Source organism: Microtus ochrogaster, chromosome 22, assembly GCF_000317375.1.
Source record: "Microtus ochrogaster isolate Prairie Vole_2 chromosome 22, MicOch1.0, whole genome shotgun sequence".
Taxonomy (NCBI): domain Eukaryota; kingdom Metazoa; phylum Chordata; class Mammalia; order Rodentia; family Cricetidae; genus Microtus; species Microtus ochrogaster.
Window position 1 is genome coordinate 7,933,883 of NC_022023.1, and position 26,066 is coordinate 7,959,948.

General features: G+C 38.9%; 1 protein-coding gene across 12 annotated transcripts in view; it reads left to right on the forward strand.

Annotated features, from left to right (window-relative positions):
- The window catches only part of Dlg2 (discs large MAGUK scaffold protein 2), a 1,686,730-nt gene that overhangs the window by 1,217,844 nt on the left and 442,820 nt on the right, over positions 1-26,066 (forward strand). For all 12 annotated transcript variants that reach the window (XM_026784310.1, XM_026784311.1, XM_026784312.1 and 9 more), the window contains one exon: positions 21,678-21,814. In XM_026784310.1, the coding sequence (XP_026640111.1) occupies positions 21,678-21,814 (137 nt within the window). The remainder of the gene's footprint in view (positions 1-21,677; positions 21,815-26,066) is intronic.

Here is a 26,066-nt window from a genome sequence, read left to right on the forward strand (position 1 = left end):
TGTATACCAGGCTGGTCTCGAACTCACAGAGATCCGCCTGCCTCTGCCTCCCGAGTGCTGGGATTAAAGGCGTGCGCCACTACCGCCCGGCTGCACAATTTTTTTTAACTTTCTGCCATTCCAGTTGCATCCAGTTTTATTCCTTTGTGGTAAAATAAAATGCAGGATGTTATTTCAGTTTTCCTATATTTGCTGAGACTTGCTTTGTGTCTTAACATGTGGTCAATTTTGGAGAAAGTTCTATGGGATGCTGGGAAGAATGTATGATCTTTTCTATATCGATGGGATATTCTGCAGCTGTCTGTTAAGCCAATTTGATTCACGATGTCCTTTAACTACAAAGTTCTTCTCTGCTACTTTCATTCAGATGAACTGTCTACTGGTGGATATCAAGTATTAAAGTCACCCATTATCAATGAGTTGGAGTCAATATTTGACCTTAGATCTCATAGTGTTTCTTTGGTGAAACTGGGGGTCCCTTGTTTTGGTATGAAAATGTTTAAAATTATAATCTCTTCTCTTGTTAAATTTTTCCTTTAATGTGTAGGAAGTGCCCCTCCATGTCTCTTCTGACTAGTTAGCTTCTTGGTTCCACTTGATTAGAATCCCTTTTTGCCTAAGATGGAGTCCATCATTGTTCTAATGTCATATTCCTGGGAGAGAGCAAGAAGAAAGAGAAAGGGGGATTCTGTTTTCTAATGCAATCTTCTAGTCTGCATCTCTTTATTAGGAAACTGAGACCATTAACATCTAGCTCTATTATTTGAGATGTGTCGTTTGATGTTTTGTGGTGTTTCCTTAGACCTCTTTTGATGAACTGTTCTGGAACTGTTTATGCCCCGTGACCTCTTGTTTATGTTCATTCTTGTCTACGTACACTCTTCCCTGTAGAAAAGCCATCAATTCTTTTAATCTGCTTTTATCAGGGGAATGTTCTGTTCTCTTTTAACTTTATTAGGTAGTTTGACTGGGTATAATAATCTGGGTTAACAGTGTGGTCTTAAAGAACTTACAATGCATCTATTTGCGGCATTCTGACTTTGAAAGTTTCTGTTGAACAATCAAGTGTTGTCCTCATAGATCTACCTTCATAAGTGGCTTGACCTTTCTTTCTTGAAGCTTTTAGTACCCTTTCTTTATTATGTCTTTTTTAATGTTTTAACTATAATATATTGTGAGGAGTTTCTTTACTGATTCTATTTTGTGTGTGTGTTTGTGTTCTGTTTACCTGGATAGGCATCTCTTTCACTTAGATTTGATAACTTTTCTTATATGATTTTATTGAAAACATTCTCTATACTCTTTCTATAGTATTCCTCAACTCTTATGTTAAAGACTTGAAGATTTAGTCTCTTCTATGGTATCCCAGAGATTTCTGATATTCTATTCACACATGTTTAAGAAATTATCATTGGCATTTACTGGATGATTCTAGTTCCTCTGCCTTGCCTCCCAGCACTGATTCTATTTTTCTGCATGCTGCACACTATTCTTGAGACTTTCCCTGAGGTTTTCTTTTTGATGTGTAGAGATTTCATTTTCAGACTCATTTCTGGTTGTATTTTTTCAGCCATTCAATCACTTTTTGAATCCTATTTCATGTGTTCAATTGACTTCCTTATTTTATTCATCTCTGTGATCTTGTTCTCTTGAAATACATTTGTGTCTTATTTGGTGTGTCTGAACATAGTTATAACCATTGTTTTTAATACTTTGTTGGAAGTTCTTCTAGATCATTTTCATTTGTACCCTTTTCATGGCATTAGTAATTTATGGAAGAAACACATTTCCTCACTTTTTCACGCTGTTTCTTTTTCTGCGTTGGGATTTGTGGCATGTACGTAAGGAGGATTGCTGCAGGAGGCTTTCTGGGTTGAGCTCCTGGAACAAAATTTCTGGAAGCTATAGGCAGGTCTCGTGGGTGGTAGGTACCTGAAGAATGAATCCAAGTCCATGTAGGTGGGCATAAACAGTGAAAGTGAGGGAGGTGTGGAAAGCCAGAAGTCTTGACTGCTAACGGGACAGGTCCCCATGGAGCACAGATGAGTCTAATGAAGGAAAGCCAGTGTCCCATGCTTGCTTCAGGAGGCCATACAAGCTGGAACTCTAGAGCATAATTCCTAACTGGCACTGCAGTGTTTTTCCACAGTTGGATTTGGTGGACCAAAGCAGTGGATGCCCCAGCTTCTGACCTGATACATGCAGGAGGTTCCTAGGTGATGTCGGTGGACCAAAGCTGCAAGGGATCCAGGGGACTCCCAAGTGATGCTGGTAGAACAAAGCTGCAAGGGATCCAGGGGACTCCCAAGTGATGCTGGTAGACCAAGGCAGCAAGGGATTCAGGGGACTCCCAAGTGATGCTGGTAGACCAAGGCAGCAAGGGATTCAGGGGACTCCCAAGTGATGTTGGTGGACCAAAGCAGAAAAAGCTTCAGGGGACTCCCAGGTGATATTTGTGGACCAAAGCTGCAAGGAATTCAGAGGACTGAATCTCTTGAGCACAAATGAGTAAGAGCAATGAGAGGAAACAGGCACCTTACACTCAGAACCAGATGCCAGCAGTCACTAGTTTCTCTTTCTGAACTAGAGGTCAAAGGCCAGTGAATTAACATTTGTAAAGGGGTTACAGGTTCTCTGAAAGTTCCAAACACTGGCACATAGGCCTGGAGAATAATACTACATGAATCTTATTTATGTGATTGCTAGTATCATTTGTACATTATCAGTGCCCTGCTGTACAGGGCACATATGAGCTCTAGTTCACAGAATATGGAGGACAACATCTATGCCTAATGGTCATGGAAATATTTCTCTGCTCTTTTGTGCCTGCACTTCCTGGTCAGCAAAATGAGGATGCAAACTGTGCTGGCCTTGTGATAATAGAGAAGGCCATTCTAGAAAAGTCTTAGTGCCTGGCAGTGGTAGTGTTGAATCAGCTAAGGGCTGACAGAGTTAAATTGCTTACCTGTTTTCCTATATGGCACTTATTTCATATTTTAGATGGTCAATTAAAGTTGTGTGTGGGTAAATTAAGCCTATTGACTCTGCTTCTGAACTTTTTATTAAACAAATTTAATATTGATTGAGTCTGAAGAATGTGGCTTGACATATTTATTCAATAGATGGGTCAGTGATTAAGTGGATAAAATTCAATATTGAACAATGTTATGCAAAAGAGAAATGATATAAAGTTATTTTCTTGGGAGCAAGTTCTTGGCAAGATGTCAAGGTGTGTGTGTGTGTGTGTGTGTGTGTGTGTGTGTGTGTGTGTGTATGTGTGTGTGCACATATTTTTATACCCTCCCCCAAGGAGGAAAACAGAACTTTCAAAATGGAAAGGTCTTCAGGTGGATATACAATATGTAGTTCTTGGCCTTTCTCACCTTAATACTACTTTAAAAAAATGAATGCTCTGTTAGGTTTACAATGAATGAAGTTTTGTTTTTGTTCAAGATCTGCGGTGGTTTTACACTGAATGGCAAAAGACAAATGGCACCAAGTGTTTGTACATTTGGCGTTGGAATTCTGTCTTCCCCAATTATCAGCTATGATAATGTGGGACTGGCCATCTCTAAGTCTCCTGATTGGTTCAATTTGTATATTAGTTAGTCCAAGGATGAAAGAAAACTATGCATGAAAGTTTCTCAAAACTATTCCTGGCACATGGTGGGCGGTCTGTGTGAAGTCCTTTATGTAATCTGTAGGAAATCTGTAGAGAAAAAGTAGTAAGTTATTTAAATGATCCCTTAAACATTTTGCTTTCATTTAAACAATATATATATATGCACATATATATATATATAAAGGTACCTAATTTTTCTTTAAAATCATCCCCACTTTAGAGGTTTCTACCATTTTGATGCATATAATATACCTTAATTTAAAAAAATAAGTAAAAAGGAAGGACATGACTGATCCTAGGTGTGGTGGAGGAGCAGGTCTGTTGTCGATGGAAGAGAGAACACAGACAGAGGCAGAGACATCTGAGAGAGTCCAGAGAGAACATGACCCTGAGCCAGGCCACGTGAGGAGAAGTGGGGGAGGGGGAGGGAGGACCAGAGCAAGAGGCCACGAGGGTAAAGGATAAACCAAAATGACAAAAGGTAACCAAAATGGCTGGATTATACATGGAATTGCAACTGGAGGAAGGTTAGCCCAGCCCCTGGGCTTGGAGTAGTTTAGGGTGGGAGAGTATTGCCAGCCCATACCCTGAACAGGTAGGGGCTGGGAGATGCTGGGAAAACCTGGCAGCCAGGTCCACTTTAACATGTTAAATAGGCACCTCAGTCATTTATCCCAGGTTTGAGACCCAATAATACTCAAAATCAAAGATGTTAGGGGAATAACATATTCACTTATGAACTTCATAGTTTGTTCTCAATTTTTTGCTTTTATCTTGCCCACATTAATTTGACACAACTTTAAATCGTCTATTTAACAAGTGTCTTTAAAACATTCCCCCTTTGTAGTTTTTACAAATAGCTCCTTCACATTGGTATTTTATTGAATCATATAATGTTTAGTCAAATAACCTATTCAAAGCAACAGGTCAAATAACGAACAAACAAAAGGAGAGGAATGGCTAAGGTAGAAATGCAGTTAAACGTGCAATCCTCTTGGTGGGTAAAACGTGCAATCCTATTGGTGGGTAAAAAAATGCCCTAGAGCCGGGCGGTGGTGGCGCACGCCTTTAATCCCAGCACTAGGGAGGCAGAGGCAGGCGGATCTCTGTGAGTTCGAGGCCAGCCTGGACTACAAGAGCTAGTTCCAGGACAGGAACCAAAAGCTACGGAGAAACCCTATCTCGAAAAATCAAAAAAAAAAAAATATGCCCTAGTAAATGGCCAACTGTGCTTTGTGTGATGAACACTGTGAAGCTTTCTCCAATGAACATTAGCATCCCTTAACAGTGCATTTTAGTTAATTCAGCAAGTTCTAAGTTAAAATAATGAGATGCCTGCGACAATTATTAATGCCAATAAAGAAGGCAGTTTTCTGTTAATGGCAGTATCAGAATAAAAGGATTGTGGGATCACTCTGATGTTCCTCTTCATACAGGAAGGTTATCTTGCAGGTATTTCTTTTTTTATTTACAACACTCGTTAACCAATAGCTTAGGCATATGCCTGGATAACTCTTATATCTTAAATAAATCCATTTCTATTCATCTGTATATCACCACATAGTTGTGGCCTACTGGTAAGGTTCCATCAGGTGTCTGTCTCTTGTGGCAGCTACATTGAATCTCTCTTACTCAGCCTTCATTTCTCCTCTATCTGCTTGTAATTCCTGCCTTGCCCTATTCTGCATTGCAATAGGCCCAAAGCAGGTTCTTTATTAACCAATAGTATTCACAGTATACAGAGGGGTTTCCCACATCATCTCCTCTTTTCTGTCTAAATAAAAAAGAAGTTTTTAGCTTTAACATAGCAAGATTACATACAAAAAACAGTTATCAAGCAAGAATTACAGTTATAATATTTAGTTCATTTACATTTGGCAAATTAAGGAAAATACTCTATCATCTACCTTATTTTTGTAAGTCTAAAATTTTATATCTAATCTATCTTTTATAATTATAAAACTGTCTTTCTTCAACTCTATCAAAGACTCCAGAAGGATATAATATTGTCTAAGCTAACAGGAAGTGCATTGTAAGCAACTTCCAAACCTCTAGAACTGACATTATGTCTTTGCAGTTATTTCTTAGCCTAGACTCCGAGCATCTCTATTTTTGTTACTGAGGGCTGAGTATTCCATGTACAAAGAAAGAAAGAGCTTGAAAACAGAAGGTGGAATTAGATGAATTCCAAGTCCCTTGGAGAAACTGAATTATTTGATTAATTAAGTTAAGGAAATGTATGATCAATTCTGTTATAGCTAAAAGCTAGTGTTTTTATAGCCCTCACTTGAATTTCTTCGAGGGTTTCTGTCACTCCTTTGGTGAGTATTCTTGTGTACTGACAGAATAGTCTAAGAGATTTTCAAACTGGGACACAGTACACAGAGCAGAAGAGTAGTTAGAAGCAAAGCCTTTCTTCTTTATGTACTTATTTGTAATTTATTATAATGTCCCCCTCTTTTTCAAATGAGGTTCAATAAAATAAGTCATAATAAATTAAATATGTTTATCTTTGTTCTTGCCATTTAGTAAGTAATAAATATAATTTTATATTCTGCTTACAAACTTTATCACATATAATATTCATTTGCTAACGGGAGTAACCTTTAAAACCTTCCCTTGAAATGTCCAGCTGGATGGCACAGTTCCCTGGCTCTCCAAAGGGTCCTCCATATTCATTGTTCTCTACTGATACCTGGAAGGAAGTTCACCCATGATAAGAGCAGGAGAGAACAGCTTTACTTTTGTTTTCTGAATTAGCTTTTTAAATTATAGAAACCCAAACTTGAAGAAGGGAAATAAAAATAAAATCACATAGTGCAAACAAGAGAAGAGCTTAATAGACTTACTCTAGAATGAGGAATTGAATTTTTTCTTTTGTTTTTGGATATCTCTCTATGTTTTCACTTCTAGATAAAGCCCACAGGTTTGGGGCTTACTTGAGTTTAGCTTATTTTTGCAGCTTACTGCCAAATTATCCTAACAGATTTAAAAGTAGACATTGAAATAAAACTAAAGGATCACCATTATACAAATTGACATAAAGCTCACAATCTCAGTGGCGGGGTGTTTTTTTTTTTAATTTTTTAGTCTTGTGGTTTTATTATATCTCCCAAACTCCAAGTCAGGACTGAAAGGGTATATGGCATTTATACTAATATAAAATAAAGTGATAAAAAGAAAAATCAAAAATACTTTCAGCTAGGAGGTGTAGCTCAGTGGTAGAGACTCCCCCAGCATGTCCAAGGAAGGATCTAAATTCAGTCTCCAACACCACATGTGAAAACAAAAGAATTGGAAATACTTTAAGAAAACTCGTTCAACATAACATTAATACGCACAATCCTATTGCTAAGCCTACAACCACTGCATTGTTTCCTTACTCATTCTGTCAGTAAATATTTGTTGAGAGTAATATTTCCTAAGCAAAGAGCATAGAGCAGAAAAGTAAATACATCTGCTTGTTACACCCTGAGCAATAAGCAACAAATGGCAGATGAAGACAGGTTGCTGCGTGTGTCTGCTTCTAAACAAAGTGATACACTTAACCAGAGCCACATCACCCTAGAACCTCTTCCTTCAATATGTCCCCATCCCTCCTGAATCTTAGTTACTCCTTGATTTGTCCTTATGCAGAGTACCAAATTTAATTATGACAATCTGCGATTTCATCTGATTTCACTTGGATTTTATGCTAAGTACTATTCCGTGTCTTTACTCAACTCTTTTCCAATATATTTATTAAAACGTCCTTGAAAATCCTCTCGAGAGTGGGGAATGTTCTGGAGCACTGACTGAACCAAATCCTGATTAGAAATCCATCTGCCGACAGCCATCTGAATAGATGCACATCTGAAAATTACAGAACCTACTTCTTCAAAACATTCGAGCTAATTATGTCAATTGTTGAGATATATTCATAGTTTCTGTATACTTGGAACCAGGCTGTCAAGGCTGGTGCCATTCTAAATGTATAGTTAATGTTAATTATATTTCATTTGATGAATAAACAGAATTTTTACAGAGACTCCTCACATCTTAGAGTCCCCTGGAGGGGACTCATTGAGAAATTGACAGAAGAAGGAAGAGCCTGGAACCCAGCTCTGTCATGCACCTCTTTTCTCCTGAGAGATAAATGTGTTGTAAAAATGTACAGTAGTAGTCAAGATACTCTGGGAAATAAAACATGAGCTAATAGATGATTGAACAGTGGTTAGACAGGATTTGACATCTGGTAATACATTTTATATGCGAATATTTCATCATACTTAAATTTTATGCAATTATAAATGGGTAGGAGTTGCAAAGCATTATTATCGTATTCAGTTCATTATAATCTTGAAGACGAAGGCAAAGACAATGAATGCTCTGCGTACACTCGTATTTATATTTTGTGATTTTTTTTATACATTCTCGTAGTTCTCATCAAGTCTTTATGCCTTTAATCTTTTTCCCATCTGCACAGTGGCCATACCATATCTTATTAAACCATCCTACAGATTAGAAAACAAAGAGACTTTGTTAAATCTAATATATTTTAAGTATTCAATAAATGTTTTTTTATTATGCTACAGACTTTTTTAAAAGCCAGCTAACTTGGTTAAAGCGTAGGTATTGCCTCTGTTCAAGTGTGTGTGTGAGATACATTGTATGGATGGAAGGGTTTGGTGCAAAGGGTTTTCAGTTGCAGGGAGATATTTGGTGACAAGTGTAGCTGAATGCACTTGCTGTTCCTAAAGTTCTTATCTCTATCCCATGCAATCTCCTAAGAGATCCTCGGCCACCGGGGCATTTCAAATGTATCCTTTAATTTTGAACTAACAAGCAGAAAACACTGGGTTTAAGCTTCAGCAACAAAACCAAACTGTAATGCAGTCTAAAGTGAGGAAGACACATAGAGCATTCTATGTAGTCAGTACAGAGTATTTTTAGTTTGGAGGAATAGAGATTAGGAAGGGCCTTCCTAAAAAGATGTTACTGAACAGAGCTTTGTCTTAGTGGATGGAAATATACCAAGATGCACCTAGGCACATCTCAAGTGTTTCAACTTGTTTTCCACAGTAACCTCTTTACCAACCAGAAAATCCTCATCCAATTTTAGCATATGAAATGGCCTTATAGCTTCATAATAATATATGTTACTTTTATTACTTTGTGTGCTGGTATTTTGATGCCTCATGTCAGTCTGTAAAATGTCTGGACATCAACTATAATGAGTTTGGTTTACAAATGGCAGCTAATTTTAACCCCTAAATCCCACACTCAAGTGTTAGTAGATAGAGGCATGAATTATTACCTGGGTTATATTTTCATCTTGCAACTTTGGAGCTTATGCCATTTCAGGTATAATAAAACTGACTGAGAGCATATCCTACCCTAAGAGCATACACTAGCCTAAGTCCTGGGAGCAATTCCCTGTGGTCTGATCATGCTGTTTCTGTTATAATATTGAAAGAAAATTGGTCTGAGATAATAATCTCTTGAGTGAGAGAAAAGCTAAATTTGTCTCTCATTGATCATTATTATTGTTCCTTTAGGGAAGATGTTAGCATAGTTTTCATGAATTCTGCTAATACCTAGCATAGTAGTTGACATGTTAGAAGTGCTTATTATACATATTCCAAAGTTTTATTCTAAAGAAATAAACTAATGTATATATTTTTGTTAATGTGGATTGCTTGACATTTTAAAAAACATATATGTAACACATGACGATTTGCTCATTGAATGGCTTAATAGACTTAGTCTACCCCCAATAGCTAGATGCCAGAACTATGCTCAACATAATCTATATCATGCAGCCCCTACCTGTAGGATCATGCAATTTATTGAAGGGAGCGGGAGAGAAGGAGAATATCAGCACACATACAAGGCTAATTTGTGGGTTGCCTCTATTTTCTGTGCTACTAAGTTTATCAATGGCATCCTTTCCGCTTTGCCTTTGATGTAGAGATTATGACCTTCTGTATCTACTCCTTCTTTGTCAAAAGGTGCCTGTTAGCTGCTGTATCCGTAACTGAGTAAATATGAGCCCTCTTTTTGAGGAGCTTGCACCGCACCTATAATTCTTTTTCTAGGACTATTTTGAGAGTCAGTCTTAGTAGCTCTCTATTTCAGATCCTCGAGTATGTGCTTCTCTGCTGCACGGTTTCTTCCCATGCCGTTGTTTTCCTGACTCATGTCATCTTTTACATCTCGGACTGGATACCATAAGGCACAGATGACCTTCTGCGAGACCACCCCTGATCTCCAAACCAATATAGGCATCCCATTTACAGGACCCCATAGCTAATTTTTCTCCCAGTTTGCATTTCTCACTCTGTGTCTTTACTTTCTGTGCATGGTTTTATTTTTCACTAGAAAATAAGGTGCCTGAGAACAAGTACCACTGCTAGCCAATTCACAAACACAGCCATAATGTTCCGGTTCGTGCTTGGCACATGAGCAGTCAATTGTTTCTTGTATTAAATATGGGTAAAAAAAAAAAAAAAGGCTTTCAGAGAAAATGAGTATTACCTAAATGGAATTTAGAAATAAATTATAAGTTAGAGTTGACTGAAACTAGACAATGGGGAAAATTAAATTCTAGAAGACATGTGAAATGTCTGGAATGAGCTCAGCAATGTAAAGCTCACTAGCCAAGATCAGATTTGCTAGAGGAAAATTCAGTAGCAAGAAAGAGTAAAAAGAATGAGCAACATTTCTATAGAGAGCAGTGTGTGTGTGTGTGTGTGTGTGTGTGTGTGTGTGTACGCACGTGTGTGTGTATGTGTAAGTGTTTAACCTCAGCATTGGAGATGGGCATGAGCAGATCACAGGAGCTCACTAGACACCTAGTCTAGCCCAAATATCAAGCTTCAAGTTCAGGGAAAGTTCCTGTAGGAGAATAAGGCATAGAGTCCTAGAGAAAAATACCTGATGTCTTCCTCTGTATTTCATGTGCACACATGGGCAAGCACAGGCAGCTACACATGCATGTAACATGTATGCAAAATAAGTCCAAGATAGCAGAAAACTAGTCAAGTAAAGAATATGATACTTCATCAGTAATGTTCCATGCAGTGTAGTAAATACAAAGGCATGTCACATTTATGGGACATACTCAGAGAAATTCTGGGTAGCGGGCTGAGCTACTCATCCAGTAGAATTCATTTATAGTTTACACAGCCGTTCTCACTATAAGAGAAGATAATAATAAAATGACTTGCATATGGCAGTGTATCAGTATGACTTTTATTTTAAAAAAGATAGATTTGTAAATAAATGTAACCACTCTGGCCCTGGATGTTATGGTCATTTCTTAAGCCTGCTGCAACAACGTTCTATAAAATGACTATTGTGCAACAGCACAAATATATTCTCTCACAGGCCCTGAGGGTCCAGATCTGAGGCAGAGATGTCAACAGGTTGATTCCATTTAGAAAGCTGTTGACAGAGGTTTCTGTCCTGCCAGAGGTCCTACAGCCGTTCAGTCCCAAATAAACACACAGAGGTCTATATTAATTATAAACTGGTTAGCCTATTAGCTTAGGATTTCTTATTAACTAACTCTTACATCCTACATTAACCCATAACTCTTGTCTGTGTTACCCACGTGGTTTGGTACCTTTTATCAGTGAGGCATTCTCACCCTGCTTCCTCTGCATCTGGCTGACAACTGCAGACTCAGTCTTTCTCTTCCCAGAATTCTCTTGTTCTGGTCACCTCACCTGTACTTCCTGCCTGGCTACTGGCCGTCAACATTTTACTAAATGAGTATAAGTGACAAATCTTTACAAAGTACTAAAGTCATTGTCCCACAGCACTCCTCTCCCTTTTTTCAAAACAAGAATTCTTAATCTAATCTCCTTTGTTTACTTTTTCCTGCCCATAATACATAGCAACTTTTAACCAACATTCTAAACAAAGACAAACATCCACAATCCATTTTTTGGGAATGTAGACATAGTTTTCTAGGCTACTTCCCGCTGATTGAGGATGCTGATAATCTTATGGGGACCTAAAGAAAATTTAGAATTATGGTCAAGTCCTGACTGAATATTCTGTGAGACTTGATCATCTCAGTCAGAAGTCTTGAGGCTGTTCGGGATGTAGAACTCAGAGGAAACTCCAACAGAGGTCCTCTGAAATGTTGGCTCATCTGGGTCATCCGCTCCTATTAGAGATTTTTCAGGGGCTATTCCTTGATCAAACCTGATTTTTCTTAACCAAGAATGAACCCACAGCCTTTCATTTCCTGTAGAAACAAAAGCAAAACCTCTTCTCCCAAGTAACGTATCTCTTATTTTTTTTGTATTTTTTTTTTGTAACGTATTTTTTACTTATATTTTGAAGTCAAGTTATTTTCAAAATAGGTATGTTGGATTAATCCAGTAGCATTTAGAATCAAATGTCTTTTTGTGGCTGTTGTTCCTTCCTCATCCATCAAACAATTCAAAGACAACACAATAACATACCGTATCCAGTTCTCTGTGTACTTTTCATCTTTATGTGGCTTTATTTTAAACTCTATTTCTTTTATTTTTACTTTTACACATTCTGGCTATTACAAATAATGCTGCTATGAACATAGTTGAACAAATGCTTTTGTAGTATGATAGGGCATCTCTTGGGTATATTCCCAAGAGTGGTATTGTTGGGTCCTGAGGTAGGTTGATCCTGAATTTCCTGAGAAACCACCACACTACTTTCCAAAGTGGTTGCACAAGTTTGTATTCCCACCAGCAATGGATGAGTGTACCCCTTACTCCACATCCTCTCCAGCAAAGGCTATCATTGGTGTTTTTGATTTTAGCCATTCTGACAGGTATAAGATGGTATCTCAAAGTTTTTTTGATTTGCATTTCCCTGATCGCTAAGGAGATAGAGGATGACCTTAAGTGTCTTTTGGCCATTTGAACTTCTTCTGTTGAGAATTCTCTGTTCAGCCCCATTTTTTAATTGGGCTGAATAGCATTTTAAAGTCTAGTTTCTTGAGTTCTTTATATATTGAGACAGGGTTTCTCTGTTTATCTTTGGCTGTCCTGGAACTCACTCTGTAGACCAGGCTCTACTTGAACTCACAGAATCCACCTGCCTCTGCCTCCCAAGTGCAGGGATTAAAGTGTGTGCTACCACACCCACCTACTCTTTTGCTTTCTTTCTTTCTTTTAAGGACTTTCTCTATCCTTTTTCCTTTCTCTCCCAAGCCTACATATATTTTTAACACACTGTAAACCATTTAGAGGTTTTCTTCATTTGAATCTATCTTTACCGTATATCTCTCCTTTTCTGACCACACGTGTCTTCAATTTGCTAAGCAATTTGCTAAGGATTAAAGTTGTGACTTTGATAGCTGGATCCACCCAATTGCTGAGCTTTCTGAGAGTCTAGCTTTATGGGGGAGGTACTGGCAGGAGCCAAGTGTATTGCCACAACTCTATGTAGTTTCAGGGTCCCTGCAACAACCAAGAAGCATGCTGTCAGCTATTCGTAAACATCATTTAAGTGTTTGGTGGTGCCCCTTAAAATAGCTGCAAGGATTTACAGCTAAAGCTGAGTCAGGAAGCCTCTCTTAAATGAGATTGGTTTGCCTCTAGCAAACAGAGCCCACCCAGAAAATACTGCTACCAAGAAACTGTGCTTAACTCTGTTCTTTTGCATCCAAAATTACTTCCTAAACTGTCTCAGGTTTTATTTGGATGTAGTTGTCCACATTGGTGCCATTTGTTTACAGAGGCTTCTGTCCCATCAGAGGTTTTGCAGTTGTTCAGTACCAAATAAATACACAGAGGTCTACATTAATTATAAACTAGTTGACCTATTAGCTCAGGCTTTCTTATTAACTAATTCTTATATCTTACAGTAACCCATAATTCTTGTCTGTGTTAGCCACGTTTCTTGTTACCTTTTATCACTAAGGTATTCTCATCTTGTTTCCTCTGCATCTGGGTGATGACTGCAGATCAGCCTTTCCTCTTCCCAGAATTCTCCTGTTCTGGTGGCCCTGCCTATATTTCCTGCCTGGTCACCCCTCCTATATTTCCTGCCTGGCTACTGCCCAATCAGCATTTTGTTAATCAAGTACAAGTGACAAATCTTTACAGAGTACAAGACCACCTGAGGGAGAGGGTGTTCCAGTCTTCCCAGTTCTGAAGATTTTGAAAATCCTTGCTTTGCCTTGTTTTACAAATCCACTCTTTCTTGCAATATCAACTTCAGTCATCCTTTGAATTCTTCCTGTATATTTCTGTGTCCAGATTTCTTCTTTCTGTCAGGATATCGGTCATTGGATTAATGCATACATCTATCCAGGCTAGGCTTACCTCAAATTATATCCATAGTGAAACTGGTTGCAAACAATCTCTCTGACACATGCCAGGGGCTTTTTGCAGAAGTGGTTCAAGCCTGAAGAATACCATGGAATTGGCTATGGCCTATGAAATGAGAAAGATGACATTAAGGGAATTTTGAATGTGATCAGTGGCATTGGAAACTATATAAAGATCAATGTTCACAAACTTCTGCTCTTACAAGAAGGGCTGTTATGAGTTCAAAAATACGTCTTTTCAGATAGGAAAGAACTGCCGTTCCCAGAGGAGAACGATAAGGAAAACCAAGCAATTTCCCATGATGGGCAGATTTAGGTTTAGAAAACAGGATGTGCTTACTCCTTTGAGCCAGAGAAAGCAGCAGGCATGAAAGTGATGTGCCAAAAGTCTAGGTGAGTCACATGAAATAGGGGCTAAGAGAAAAGTCATCAGCTTTGGTGGCTGCAGTTAACTGGTCCTCTGTGAGAGACCCTGGGAGTATTGAGCACCATAGATTTTTCAAAGGGACATTTTTTTCAACTCTGAAACTTTGTGTTTTGAATCTAGAAAGCATCCAAGGAATGAGCAAATAGGTTTTGACTTTTAATTATAAAGATCCACTATGACCAAAGGGATTCTGCCATCTCTGCAATAAAAATAAAAGGCACCGAGCTGATTATTTTAAGCAGTTTTCCTTACTAAATGTAAAGAGATGTCAAAATAGTCTGTTATCAGTATTGAGCAGGCACACGGGGTCAGGGTTTTTGGTGTTTTTTTTTTTTTTTTTTTTGGTTCTTTCATTTTAACTGGCACGTGTGTGCATTCAAATATTAAGTTGCCCACGAGGGTAGGTGTTTTCTAAGACAGGCGAGCCAGAATTCAGGACCAACTCAGTATTTTCCATTCAAAAGAAAAAAAAAACAGGCAGAATGCGCAGAATATCAGTAGTGCTTTCTGTAAAGCAGTAAACACCCTCACTGGCAGATCTTAAGTAAGCTGTGACAAAACCAGGCTGTTTAATAATATCAAATTGTTTAGAGAATCCCTCAAGAATTGCCCCAGTCAAGTCACATGAAAGGATGTTGAGGCGAGTTATTGAATGGTCCTCAGCTATCACAAAACCCAGCGCTTTGCACCCACAAGGAATGTATAGGCACATTGTGATCATATGGCACTTTTAAGTATTTCATTTTATTCTGAGCTTCTAAACCACAGTATCAATTAAGGCTGCCAAGACTTCAGCTTCAGCCCCCGCCTCTCACCGACACCTCCCCCTCAGTGTAGGCAGACAACCGCTGAAAGCGTGAACAGAGTTCCCCTCACTGCCTTCTCTATTTATACAGTGCAGGAGACATTCTGTATGGGAACAGGTCAATCAAAGGCATTAGCTAGTTTCCTATACTGGGTGCCTTTCCTGTACCTGCATCTTCTATGCTAGTACAAGGAAGTAAACTTGGGAATATGTCAAAAATCTGTACTGAATCCAGATTTACACAGTAGACACACTCCTGAAATCTTATGGGCATATCCATATTTGTCAAACATATTTTTAATTACTTAGGGGATTAGCTGTTTGAGTTTGGCATATCTTTATCCTTTTCTGGAGCCCACCAAGAGCTGTTAATTTTGCCTCTTTTTGTGATTTGATTGTATAGTTTTCTGTGTTTGTTTTGTATGTAGCCAGCATCGACAGGAATGTTTTTGTTTTCATGGTCAAAGTGGGTAGTATAATGGCGAGCACTACCAAGTCTTTCCATGAGATTGATTTTAGGGTTGACTAATTTCATGGCCTAGAGTTATGTACTTATAATGAAATCTTCTTTTTCAAAATGGTGATCAATCAGAACTTACATTTCTTGAAAGCCATGTTTTGTGGCTTTTTTTTTAGCATTTTTGGCATTGCTGACTCAAATATTTGTAATTCTCTTGTACTACCATGGTAGCTATAGTTTATCACACTACAAATACATGTTTGCCTAGCAATTTTACTTCTGTGTCGAATTCAGGAGAGCTGGGTTTTATTGGTGCTGTGTGTCCATGTCATTCAGTGCATCTGGAATCCAGAGGGAGAACTGGTGTCAAAGGTGCATCCTCTTTCCTGATTTCTCCTTCAGCCTCAGATGAAGCTGAAATGCGAAACATTTGTTGATCCTTTTCCAGCCCCTTTCACAAGCCACATTTCTGTCTCTCTCTCTCTCTCTACATATCCAGCACCACTGTACACAGCGCCTGATATTCTCAGCAACCTAAGGGGCTCGTTGAGGCAGGGGATTGGATTTATCCAGAGCCTATTATGTGTCAATTTCTATAGGACATAGAGAAGTCCACTCTTTTATTTCAGATGAGAAAATTGAGAAACGAATTTCCACAGTTGTTAGATAAAGAAGCCAGGATGAGACGCGGGCTCTGCTGCTGCCCTTTTCTTCCTCTACAATTGCTATAAACTCGGGGCCGATTGAAAGTAGAAAGCTGATTTAAGTTCTCCTAAGGCAGAGGAGGGCCTCACATACTCACTGGTTCCACTGACCGTCCAGTTATCTACCCCCAGCTAACTGAGAGCCACCAATCTCATCTTTAGAGGGAGGATTTGTGCCTCTCTTCCTCCTTCACAGTAATTTATTCTTTCTCCCACTGAGCCTGTATTCCTGTTGACACTTCCCAGTGTTTCTCTATTTATACCAAATAAAACAAAAATCCATGTCATTGTAGAGCCTGGATTTTCACCAAGAAGGTAAACTATAAAAATTATATGATGGTTTTTCGAGACAGGGTTTCTCTGTGGCTTTGGAGGCTGTCCTGGAACTAGCTCTGTGGACCAGGCTGATCTCAAACTCACAGAGATCCTCCTGCCTCTGCCTCCCGAGTGCTGGGATTAAAGGCGTCCACTACCATCGCCCGGCTTTGAGAAGCTAAATAAGAAGGAGAACCCAAAGAAAAACATATAGGCATCCTCCTGAATATTAACCTTCATCAGGCGATGAAAGGAGACAGAGACGGAGACCCTCATTGGAGCACCAGACAGAAATCTCAAGGTCCAAATCACGAGCAGAAGGAGAGAGAGCATGAGCAAGGAACTCAGGACCGTGAGGGGTGCACCCACACACTGAGACAATGGGGATGTTCTATCGGGAACTCACCAAGGCCAGCTGGCCTGGGTCTGAAAAAGCCTGGGATAAAACCAGACTCGCTGAACATAGCAGACAATGAGGACTACTGAGAACTCAAGAACAATGGCAATGGGTTTTTGATCCTACTGCACATACTGGGGGTCATTCGGGTCTGCTCCCACAGAGGTTGCTTGCTTGGGGCTGCTCCTGCTAAGGTTGCTGCCTTGGGCCAGAGGTTGCTGGCTCAGGTCTGCCCTGGCAGAGATCTTTGCCTCCTTGAGTCTGCTCCCTCAGCAGTCACTCCCTTGTACCTGCTCCGTCGGAGGTCGCTGGCTTAGGCCTGTTCCCACAGATGCCCTTGGCTTAGGCCTGGTCCTGCAGAGATTTCTGGCTCCAGCCTGCTCCCTTCGTGGTTGCTCCTTTGTACCTGCTCCTGTGGAGGTCGCTGCCTCAGGCCTGCTCTTCTAGGTGACTGTGAACTGTACCACCTGGACAATTAAATCTAAACATCAGAGTGGCATATATAGTAAAGGACAATATCGAATAGAAAGATCAGATTCAGACTTCTAGAGAGACTGATATTTGAATAAGGCCTTAAGAAAGTGTACTCTAGCCAATTTCTATCTGCTGTAGCCAAGATAAATATAGTAGAATAACTTTCTTGAATGCAATGGGCAGAAATTGGCTGTATGATCGATAGAATGGACGGGCATTTAAACATATGTTTGTAGTCCTCTTAACTGGGAGGTAGAAAAAGATGGATTAGGAATTCAAGTTCGGCATTGACTTCATAAAGAATGTGAGACTGTTCTATGCTAAATGTGACCATGTCTCAAACCAAGAAAGCCACAGAATGTATTTAGGAGATGTTGGTTGAATGAATTAATGTGTGGAAGAATGAATGAATGATTGAAGGAATGAATGGATGGATGACTGAGACTGAATCAGATCTTAAAATATAGACTGAGACTTCTGTGTATAAGTAAAATTATTTTCTTTATGCAGACATAAGTTTCACATTATGTACCACGTTGAGGTGACTATCTGGAAAGTGGGCAGACATAGTATGCACACCTGTCATTCCAGTACCCAGAAGGCTTAGGCAGGAAGGTCATGAGTTCAAGGACAGGCTGGACAACAGACACATAAGAATCATGAAAAGAATGATGCCTGCAAAATACTTGGTATTTAGTAAGTGTGGGTTGGTACCTATTCATATATCATCAAAATAAGAGAAATATTTAGTTGTGAACCATCAGACACCGTCTCTGGGTCTCAGAGATCTATATTAAAAGTGCTTGACTTCGCCTTCAGTAGAGTCACTAGACAAAAAGTACATAAACGTAATCTCAAAAAAAAAAGTAAGAAAGAAAGAAAGAAAGAAAGAAAGAAAGAAAGAAAGAAAGAAAGGAAAGAGGTTTCAGCTGATGTATTTATGTGCACAGTTTTTATAGTGATTTCATGGTCTTGGTGCTGTCTTCAACTCCAAATGTCAACTATATAGTTTTTCTCTTGAGGGACTTAATCTTCTTTATGGTGGTAATGTGTTCCATAGCTCTCAGGAACCAAGATTGTCTTTGGCATTTATTGCTCACCTAGTGGGTGTAAATCAGAGTCCCTGGGTATGTGTTTAACCTTTCTCTGTACAGTATTTGGAATGACCTCTGTTGTGCTACAAATGCAGTGGACTGCACGTGACAGTGAGAGGGTTGAAAAATGTTTTTAAGATGTTCTTACCCTCATTTATCCAGTGAAATTGCCGTGTTGGACAGTAGGAGCTAATGTGCATCTTAAAGTCCATAGGAAAAGCCAGTATACAGGCATTTTACGTATTCTTTGGTCATGGCTTACGTCATAGGCAGACAAATATATTCAGGGTTCAGACAAATATATTCAACATGTCAATGAAAAATCATTACCCACTTCAATAGGAAATTATATAATGCTTATTTTAATTGCCCTATCAATTGGAATCCATTTTCCATTTATTTTAACAACTATTATAGTTTGCTTAACAAAACCATTACATTTTTAATATAATTCCAGGGTATAACTTAATTTACTAAGTCATCATTTTTCCATTATTTATGTTGTCTTAAGAACATATATATAATTTTCTCTGTATTAATAATCAAAAGCATAATGAAAGAGAGCTAATGTTTATAAAAGTATGTTTCCATTATTATATAAAGTACCAAAAATTATTACTGCTTTGTCAGTTATTTAATGTATGTGTCTTAAAATTTTTCTTAAGCCAAGAAAGTCACAACACTCTGTGTTTAACTTCACTGGGCATTGATTATTCTCTTTCTGTAATTTTTAGTAACTTGTAAGTTAATTATATTTCTAGACAAGAATATATGCTATAAGCATTTTACTGAATATATAGTGGATCATGATCTCAAAGGCTCTGTCAATCACCACTTTACAATTTATTACTTCATAGTCAGTAGATAATTCTGCTCTTGCTGTATCTTTTCATAATTAAATGAAAATAAGCATTTTGCAAACCAGAGTAAAATTCGTCTATTAAAGTACAAGAGTCCATGTTTAAAATGATCTTATATTCTGCCATTCATTATAAAAAGTAAAGTAAAGGCATCTTAATTTATATTCTTAAGACTCTAAGCACAAAAGTACAGCTCTCACCTTGAGAGGGGGAAACAAATGGTTTGTTCTGTTGCTAAGTATGGGTGACCGTGGCCTGGGGACACAGACATAGGTTATCCCAAATTCCCTGTCCAAACACAGAAGCAATTTCATGATTTTTTTTAACAGAACAAAGGAAGTCAGAAATCAAGACACTTTTTAAATACGTTGGTAGACGCATGGGGAGGTGGGTTACAATAAAGCTGCAAAGTTCTGCCAGGGACCTCGGATGCTATCTGATGACCTTCTTGGCTTTGGGGTTGGTAAGGTAGTGAACTGTGACGTTAACTCATTCCAATGGAAATCACGTGTTTGTTTGTACATCCCAAATGAGTCACCAAATGGTCAAGAGCTGTCAGATAAGGTATGGAGAAAAACAATAAATGGCTATTGTAAGGGCTAAGGAGAGCTCAAGATGTTTTGTCTTCAGACTCGAAACATTCCAAATCCCTCCACAATCACTGAAGTTCCACTCAGTTAATTAGTCTTGAAGAAGGTTCTGTTCAAAGACCCAGCTTTTTTCTGGGTAGTTTTGTTCATTAGGCTGCATACAGGGGTGATTCACAGTTTTTTTGTTAATAGCTTGATTATCAGTTAGTGAATAAAAAAATAAATAATAAAAAGAAAAGACATAACTTCCTAGGTATGGTGGAGATAAAAAGTTTATTTCAGATAAAAGGGAGAGCATATCCGGAGGCAGAGACACGTGGGAGAGTCCAGAGTGGACATGACCCTGAGCCATGTGGGGAGAGAAGGGAGAGGGGAACCAGCTGCAGCAGCCAGGAGGTCCAAAAGGAAGAGGGGTAACCAAAAGTGTCTGGATTATATAGGGAAAGGAAGCGGGGGGGGGGGGGGGGGGAAGCAGCCTAGCCCCTGGGTTAAAGAACTTTAGGGTATGGTAGGGGTAACAAGCCAGGAAGGGCTCTGTAACAGGTAGGGACTGGGGGATGCAGGGAGAACCTGGGGGCCAGATTTGCCTTGATGTGTTAAGTAGGCATGTTGGACATTTGTCCCAGGTCTGAAGCCTAACAGTTAGTTGATAACACCAGTTGCTAGGAATTTTAAAAATATGACAACATGACCAAAGAAGAAATTTAGAAATAGCATCTCTTGTCATTTTCTCATCAGCTTCCTGAAATGGTGACCTAGAAACACCCAGTGTATCCTTGCTTCATCTCACAGTCTAAATGATGCCCCTCTAACTGTACTTTTTATCCTGAAATGTCAATCAAGATGGTCCAGATGCCGTCCTCCACCCGAAGTGGTCGTGGTTCTTCTCTGTATTCTAGAGTAACGGCGAGCATGGATATGTGCCCTGGGCTCTGGACAACCAAGGATAGCTCCTGTGTTTCTCCTGGGTCAATATAAATATAGAACTCTCACCTCAAAGGGCATAAGAAGCAGTTTATTCTGTAGTCAAGTATGTGTGGCAGCAGCCTGGGGACACAGATTTAGGTTACCCCAAATGTCATGTTCCAGGGCAAAGGCAGTTTCATGAAATTCATTATATGAAAGAAACAAAGGAAAGCATAAATTAAGACATTTTCTTGTACATTAGTGGAAGCATCAGGAAGTATCTCCTCACTGTACCAGAGTAGCAGTGGTCATGGGGATGAGCCCTGGCCTCTGAACAGTCAACAACTGCACCTGTGCTTCTCCTGGCTCAACACAAAAACACAACTCTTACCTCAAAGGGAATAAGCAGTATCCTTTGCTGCATCCTTGTTCTGACCAGTTACTCGTCATGAACTCTTTAGTTGGAGAACAGTAGTGGTTAGCAGTCCAGTCTTCAAATAGAACAAAATTGAAATTCACATATGATTGACTAAATGATCTTTGCTTCATTAGCCAAAGTCAATAAGCCCTTCAAATATTTGGATAGCAAAGTCAGTTTCAACAGAATGCTCGCTGCCATTTATTAGGGGAAAAATGAGCTAATTAAAAATGTTTTCTGCTGTTGTTGTATAGCTAATCGTCTTTGCTTTTCGTTTTCTCTTCCTTTCCCCCTAGGTTTAGGCTTCAGTATTGCTGGAGGGGTGGGGAACCAGCACATTCCTGGAGACAACAGCATTTATGTAACCAAAATTATAGACGGTGGAGCTGCACAGAAGGACGGAAGGTTGCAAGTAGGAGACAGACTACTAATGGTGAGTGTGATCCAAGCAAAACCGTGTGCAAATCCATAAGGCTCTTCTTTCTCACTGGGTGACTGTCTTAGCTTGGGAAGCTATAACAAAATACTAAGGACTAGATGGCTTAGACAACAGAAATATGTTTCCTCAGAACCCCAAACACTGTTATTTCATTTCTATGAGGGCACTTCTCAAGGTTTGCAGACGGCCACCATTGATTGCTACTCACAGACCCTCTCAAAGTGCCCTTGCTGACAGAAAGGCAGACTTTGTTTTTCCTTCTTCTTTGTTGGCAATGGTATCAGATTAGGGTTTCATCTTGAACTCCATTAACCTTCAGTGCATACCTGTGCAGCAGTGGCAACCAGCAAGCAGCTGTACTGAAGAAAGCAAACAGGAACTTTAGAGAAAGAATGGGAAAACATACTTAGACATTCGTCCAGTATCTAGACAAAAACAAGACATAAAGATGGAAGAGAAAAAGCAGGCAGACTTAGCAGTGCAACCCTTTGAAGTCTCAGTGAGCTGCTGCATCATGGGAAGGGCTATTGGGAAAGATAAATACATTTTCTCATCAAGGAGATAATTATTCCTCCCATCTCTTTAGTATCTTCTCAAATGAGCTGGTTTTCATGAGCAGTGGTCTCTTGACTAGGTGATTGACAGGTTCAGCAGGATTTCTGCTTTAGACAGGAGACAATAATACTGTTATATTTGAATCTCTGAACGAGATCAGAATGTCATCTCTACCCAAAGCCAGAGGTCTTGACCAAGAAGAAGTATCTTTCCTTTAATGGGCCTCAACAAAGTCCTGAAGCCCCCATCTATTCATATGGGAATTTATATATTCAGGAAGCAATAGTGATGCTCTTTTCCCTGGAGTTACCAGGGAAACCCAGAGGAGTCAAAACGTCTATTATGATGGAAAGTTCATCCAAAACTCCAAGGGCTCCCAAGCCTAATAATTCCTGTCTAGCTGCTTAAGATGACCATATCTACAAGGAACTATTATCTCCTCTTCCTTTATAAAAAGTGGGAGGTGAAGCATCAAAGTTTTCTGTTAGTTATTCTTAATTCCCTAGGCTCCAGGGAGCTTCTATTTAATCCTTGTAATATAACTTGTGGTTTCAAATACCTCTGAACTGAATTCATCTCTATATATGGTATATATTGAGTTTCATAAACTTCTTATACTTTTTTATAAGGTAACCTGTAAAAACAGGTCTAGACACATTTACTAACATAGCCATGATCCTTTCATTAATGGTGGAAAGAACTGGCTTTCCAGTTGAGGCAATCTGATTGTCCATCCATGTTCATCACCTCAAGCAATACTGCTTCCTGAACATGAGATGGCATTCCTTTCTTGGAATCTGTCAATCAGTGCTGTCCCTCCTCCCTTTGCTTGCTATAGTTAGTCGTTCAGCAAGTATTCCATCCAACTACCATTTCCCAAAGGGGAGGCACTATTTAGAAAGGACCTCTGCTTTGAGAAAGCATCCAGTCAAGTTGAACAGGCAAAAAAAAAAAAAAAAAAAAAGCACCAATATCAAACTTGCAACTCAGAGTTTCCAATTTCTTGACCACCTAAAGTCATCATTATTATTTTCATTCTCCAGAAGCTATGAACCTTTTGCTTCTTTGTGTGCTTCAGACCTCAAAGTTGATCTTATGACGCTGCATTTTCAAACTAGAAAACAAAATATTTTTAGGGAATTGATATAGGAATAACTTCTGCCCATAATTTAAATTTTGCTCCTTGAAGTATTGCCATTAGAGTAAAGTGTGAAACCATCTCCGACACAGTGCTCCATTGAAAATGAAGTAGAAACTTCCATTTCCAAATAATGGCAGTCTTAGGACAGGCTTCACCTTTGACATACAAGGAGTGTAGATAGTACTTTGCCATCATTCCTTCATCCGATGCTATTGTTAAATCATGCCAAATCTGTCTACTGACTTCTTCAAGCCCTAGATCTACAGACTTATTTTCAAATTCTAGGAGAAAAAAAAAAAGGCCTCTATACCCATATAATTGTACCAAAGAATTTTTCAGATGCTATGGTATTTTTCCATGATAATTTTTATAGTCATTGTAAATAAAATGATTACAAAAATAGCTATGACATCATTCTTCACTGCTTTAAGTTTCAAAGAATAAATGGTTTTTTTAAAAAAAAAAGGAACCTTCAACAATAATAGGTCCCTTCCATCCTATATAAGGAAAACCATAATTAGTACTTCCAAGGCAACTGGCAAGCAGAATCCGGGAATGAAAGAAAATGGTTCACTTTAAAATATTCTGAAAGAAAAAAAAAACTGACCCTGAGATAGAAACAATAAACAAACAAACAAACAAAAAAGTACTGAAGCTGCCCTAAACAGCAATTATTTTACTTCAGTCTCCTAAATATCTATTCCTGCTCCTGTCCCTCTGTCCAGCCCCTACTAATAATGTCCCTTTTTCCTGCTGTCCCTCTCCTCTCCCCCAAAAGGAAGTGCACATGATTCAGACTGTGACTTACCAGCTGCAGCACACTGCACATTTTTCTCTAAATATGCCATTCTTTCTGAAGCTGTTTACCCTACTTCCTTCTTTCATTCCTTAGGAAAAAACCTCCCCAGTGTTTATCCACTCAGAGTGTTTTAAACTCACTGGCCCCAAAAAAGAAACTCCTCATTGGGCTATGGTTCCATCAAAGGGCTTGCTTAGCAAACTCCTGAGAATGGTTAACAGATAAAAATGAGTTTATATTAAACTCTATTAATTTTCTTGGACTTTTGTGGCCACATATCCACAGTTCTCCAGGACTCCAATCTCTTCCCCTAGGTGAGACAACAGCCTGGCGAGGGTGAGCATCACAGTCATATTAACACCACCCTTGGCTTCACAACTGTGACGACCGCATGGTGGCCCTCTCCTGATTCATACACTAGAGAGTGTGCATTTCCTTGTGAGAAAGTTCTTATGTTTCAGAATTTAAATCTGAAATGTCATCTTTGTTTGGAAGCCCAGAATCTCACAGAAAAGCAACTGTGTGAAGTGTTATTTCACTTCTGATAGGGACTCCTAAGGGTGAAGAATTTAATACCACACCAATGATTCCTGCCAGATTCTAAAAGCATTTGTATATTTTTCTCATTATGTCAAAAATTATTTTCTATAATTTTCTCCCTTTATTCATAGTCCCGCCCCATAGAAATGACAAGGATTAGTACCTCTTTCATATGTCTCTACATGTGCTGCCATTTCTTCCCTGCCCAGTCTTTTAAGTGTTTGACACATTCTTTGCTCGTTTTTGAAGTAGATGTTATCACATATTCATATCTGTTTTTTACAAATAAATTTCACTTAAAATACCTGTGGGTTCCTTTCTATTTTATTCTCCACTTTTTTTTTTTTTTTTTTTTTTTTTTTTGGTTTTTCGAGACTGGGTTTCTCTGCGGCTTTGGAGCCTGTCCTGGAACTAGCTCTTGTAGACCAGGCTGGTCTCGAACTCACAGAGATCCGCCTGCCTCTGCCTCCCGAGTGCTGGGATTAAAGGCGTGCGCCACCACCGCCCGGCTTTTATTCTCCACTTTTAAAGCCCTAGGCAGTCTTGTACCACCTGAGTTTTGTACAAATTATGCTGTGAGGAAGAATTATACTGTCTGCTTTGCAATAGGACTCTAGTGTCTGAAATGAGGAGATCTATCCAGCCACTCTCATGTTTCAAGATTGCCCATATACTTGGTGGGCATTGTGCTTCTCCATTTAACATTTCTTAATGTCTTTTGCTACAGTTATTAGATCCTTTTGTTTGATTAGTTGAAGGCCACTGAGAGCAGGTGTCTGTGGATGATACTGGGAACTTACTGTTGAAGTCTGAGTGAAGAGATTATTACTCAGTTTTCGATTTCTTGAGACAGATGGTCGAAAGTTGGCAACATTGAAGTTTTGGGGTTTTTTTTAATCTTTCATATATTTCCATACACTCTTTCTTCTTAAGCCTTAGCAAGACGCTCCTCAGAGCCAAATATATTATAGAAATGTGATCCTTTTTACCTTTTCTGCATAATACCAGAGACTTTAAATCTGACATCATTTGTCATTTTTACGGCAGGAGCATTAGTTGTTGGTTGTCAAGCTCCTTGTCATGTTATAATTTAAGGTTTGAAATCTTACACTCTCCCCCTTATAACCTCTACTTGACATTTAAAGGAAAAAAATGTCAGTAAGAGAATTTATACACTTTTGCGGAGAATGAATTCATCTTCTTTCCTTAAA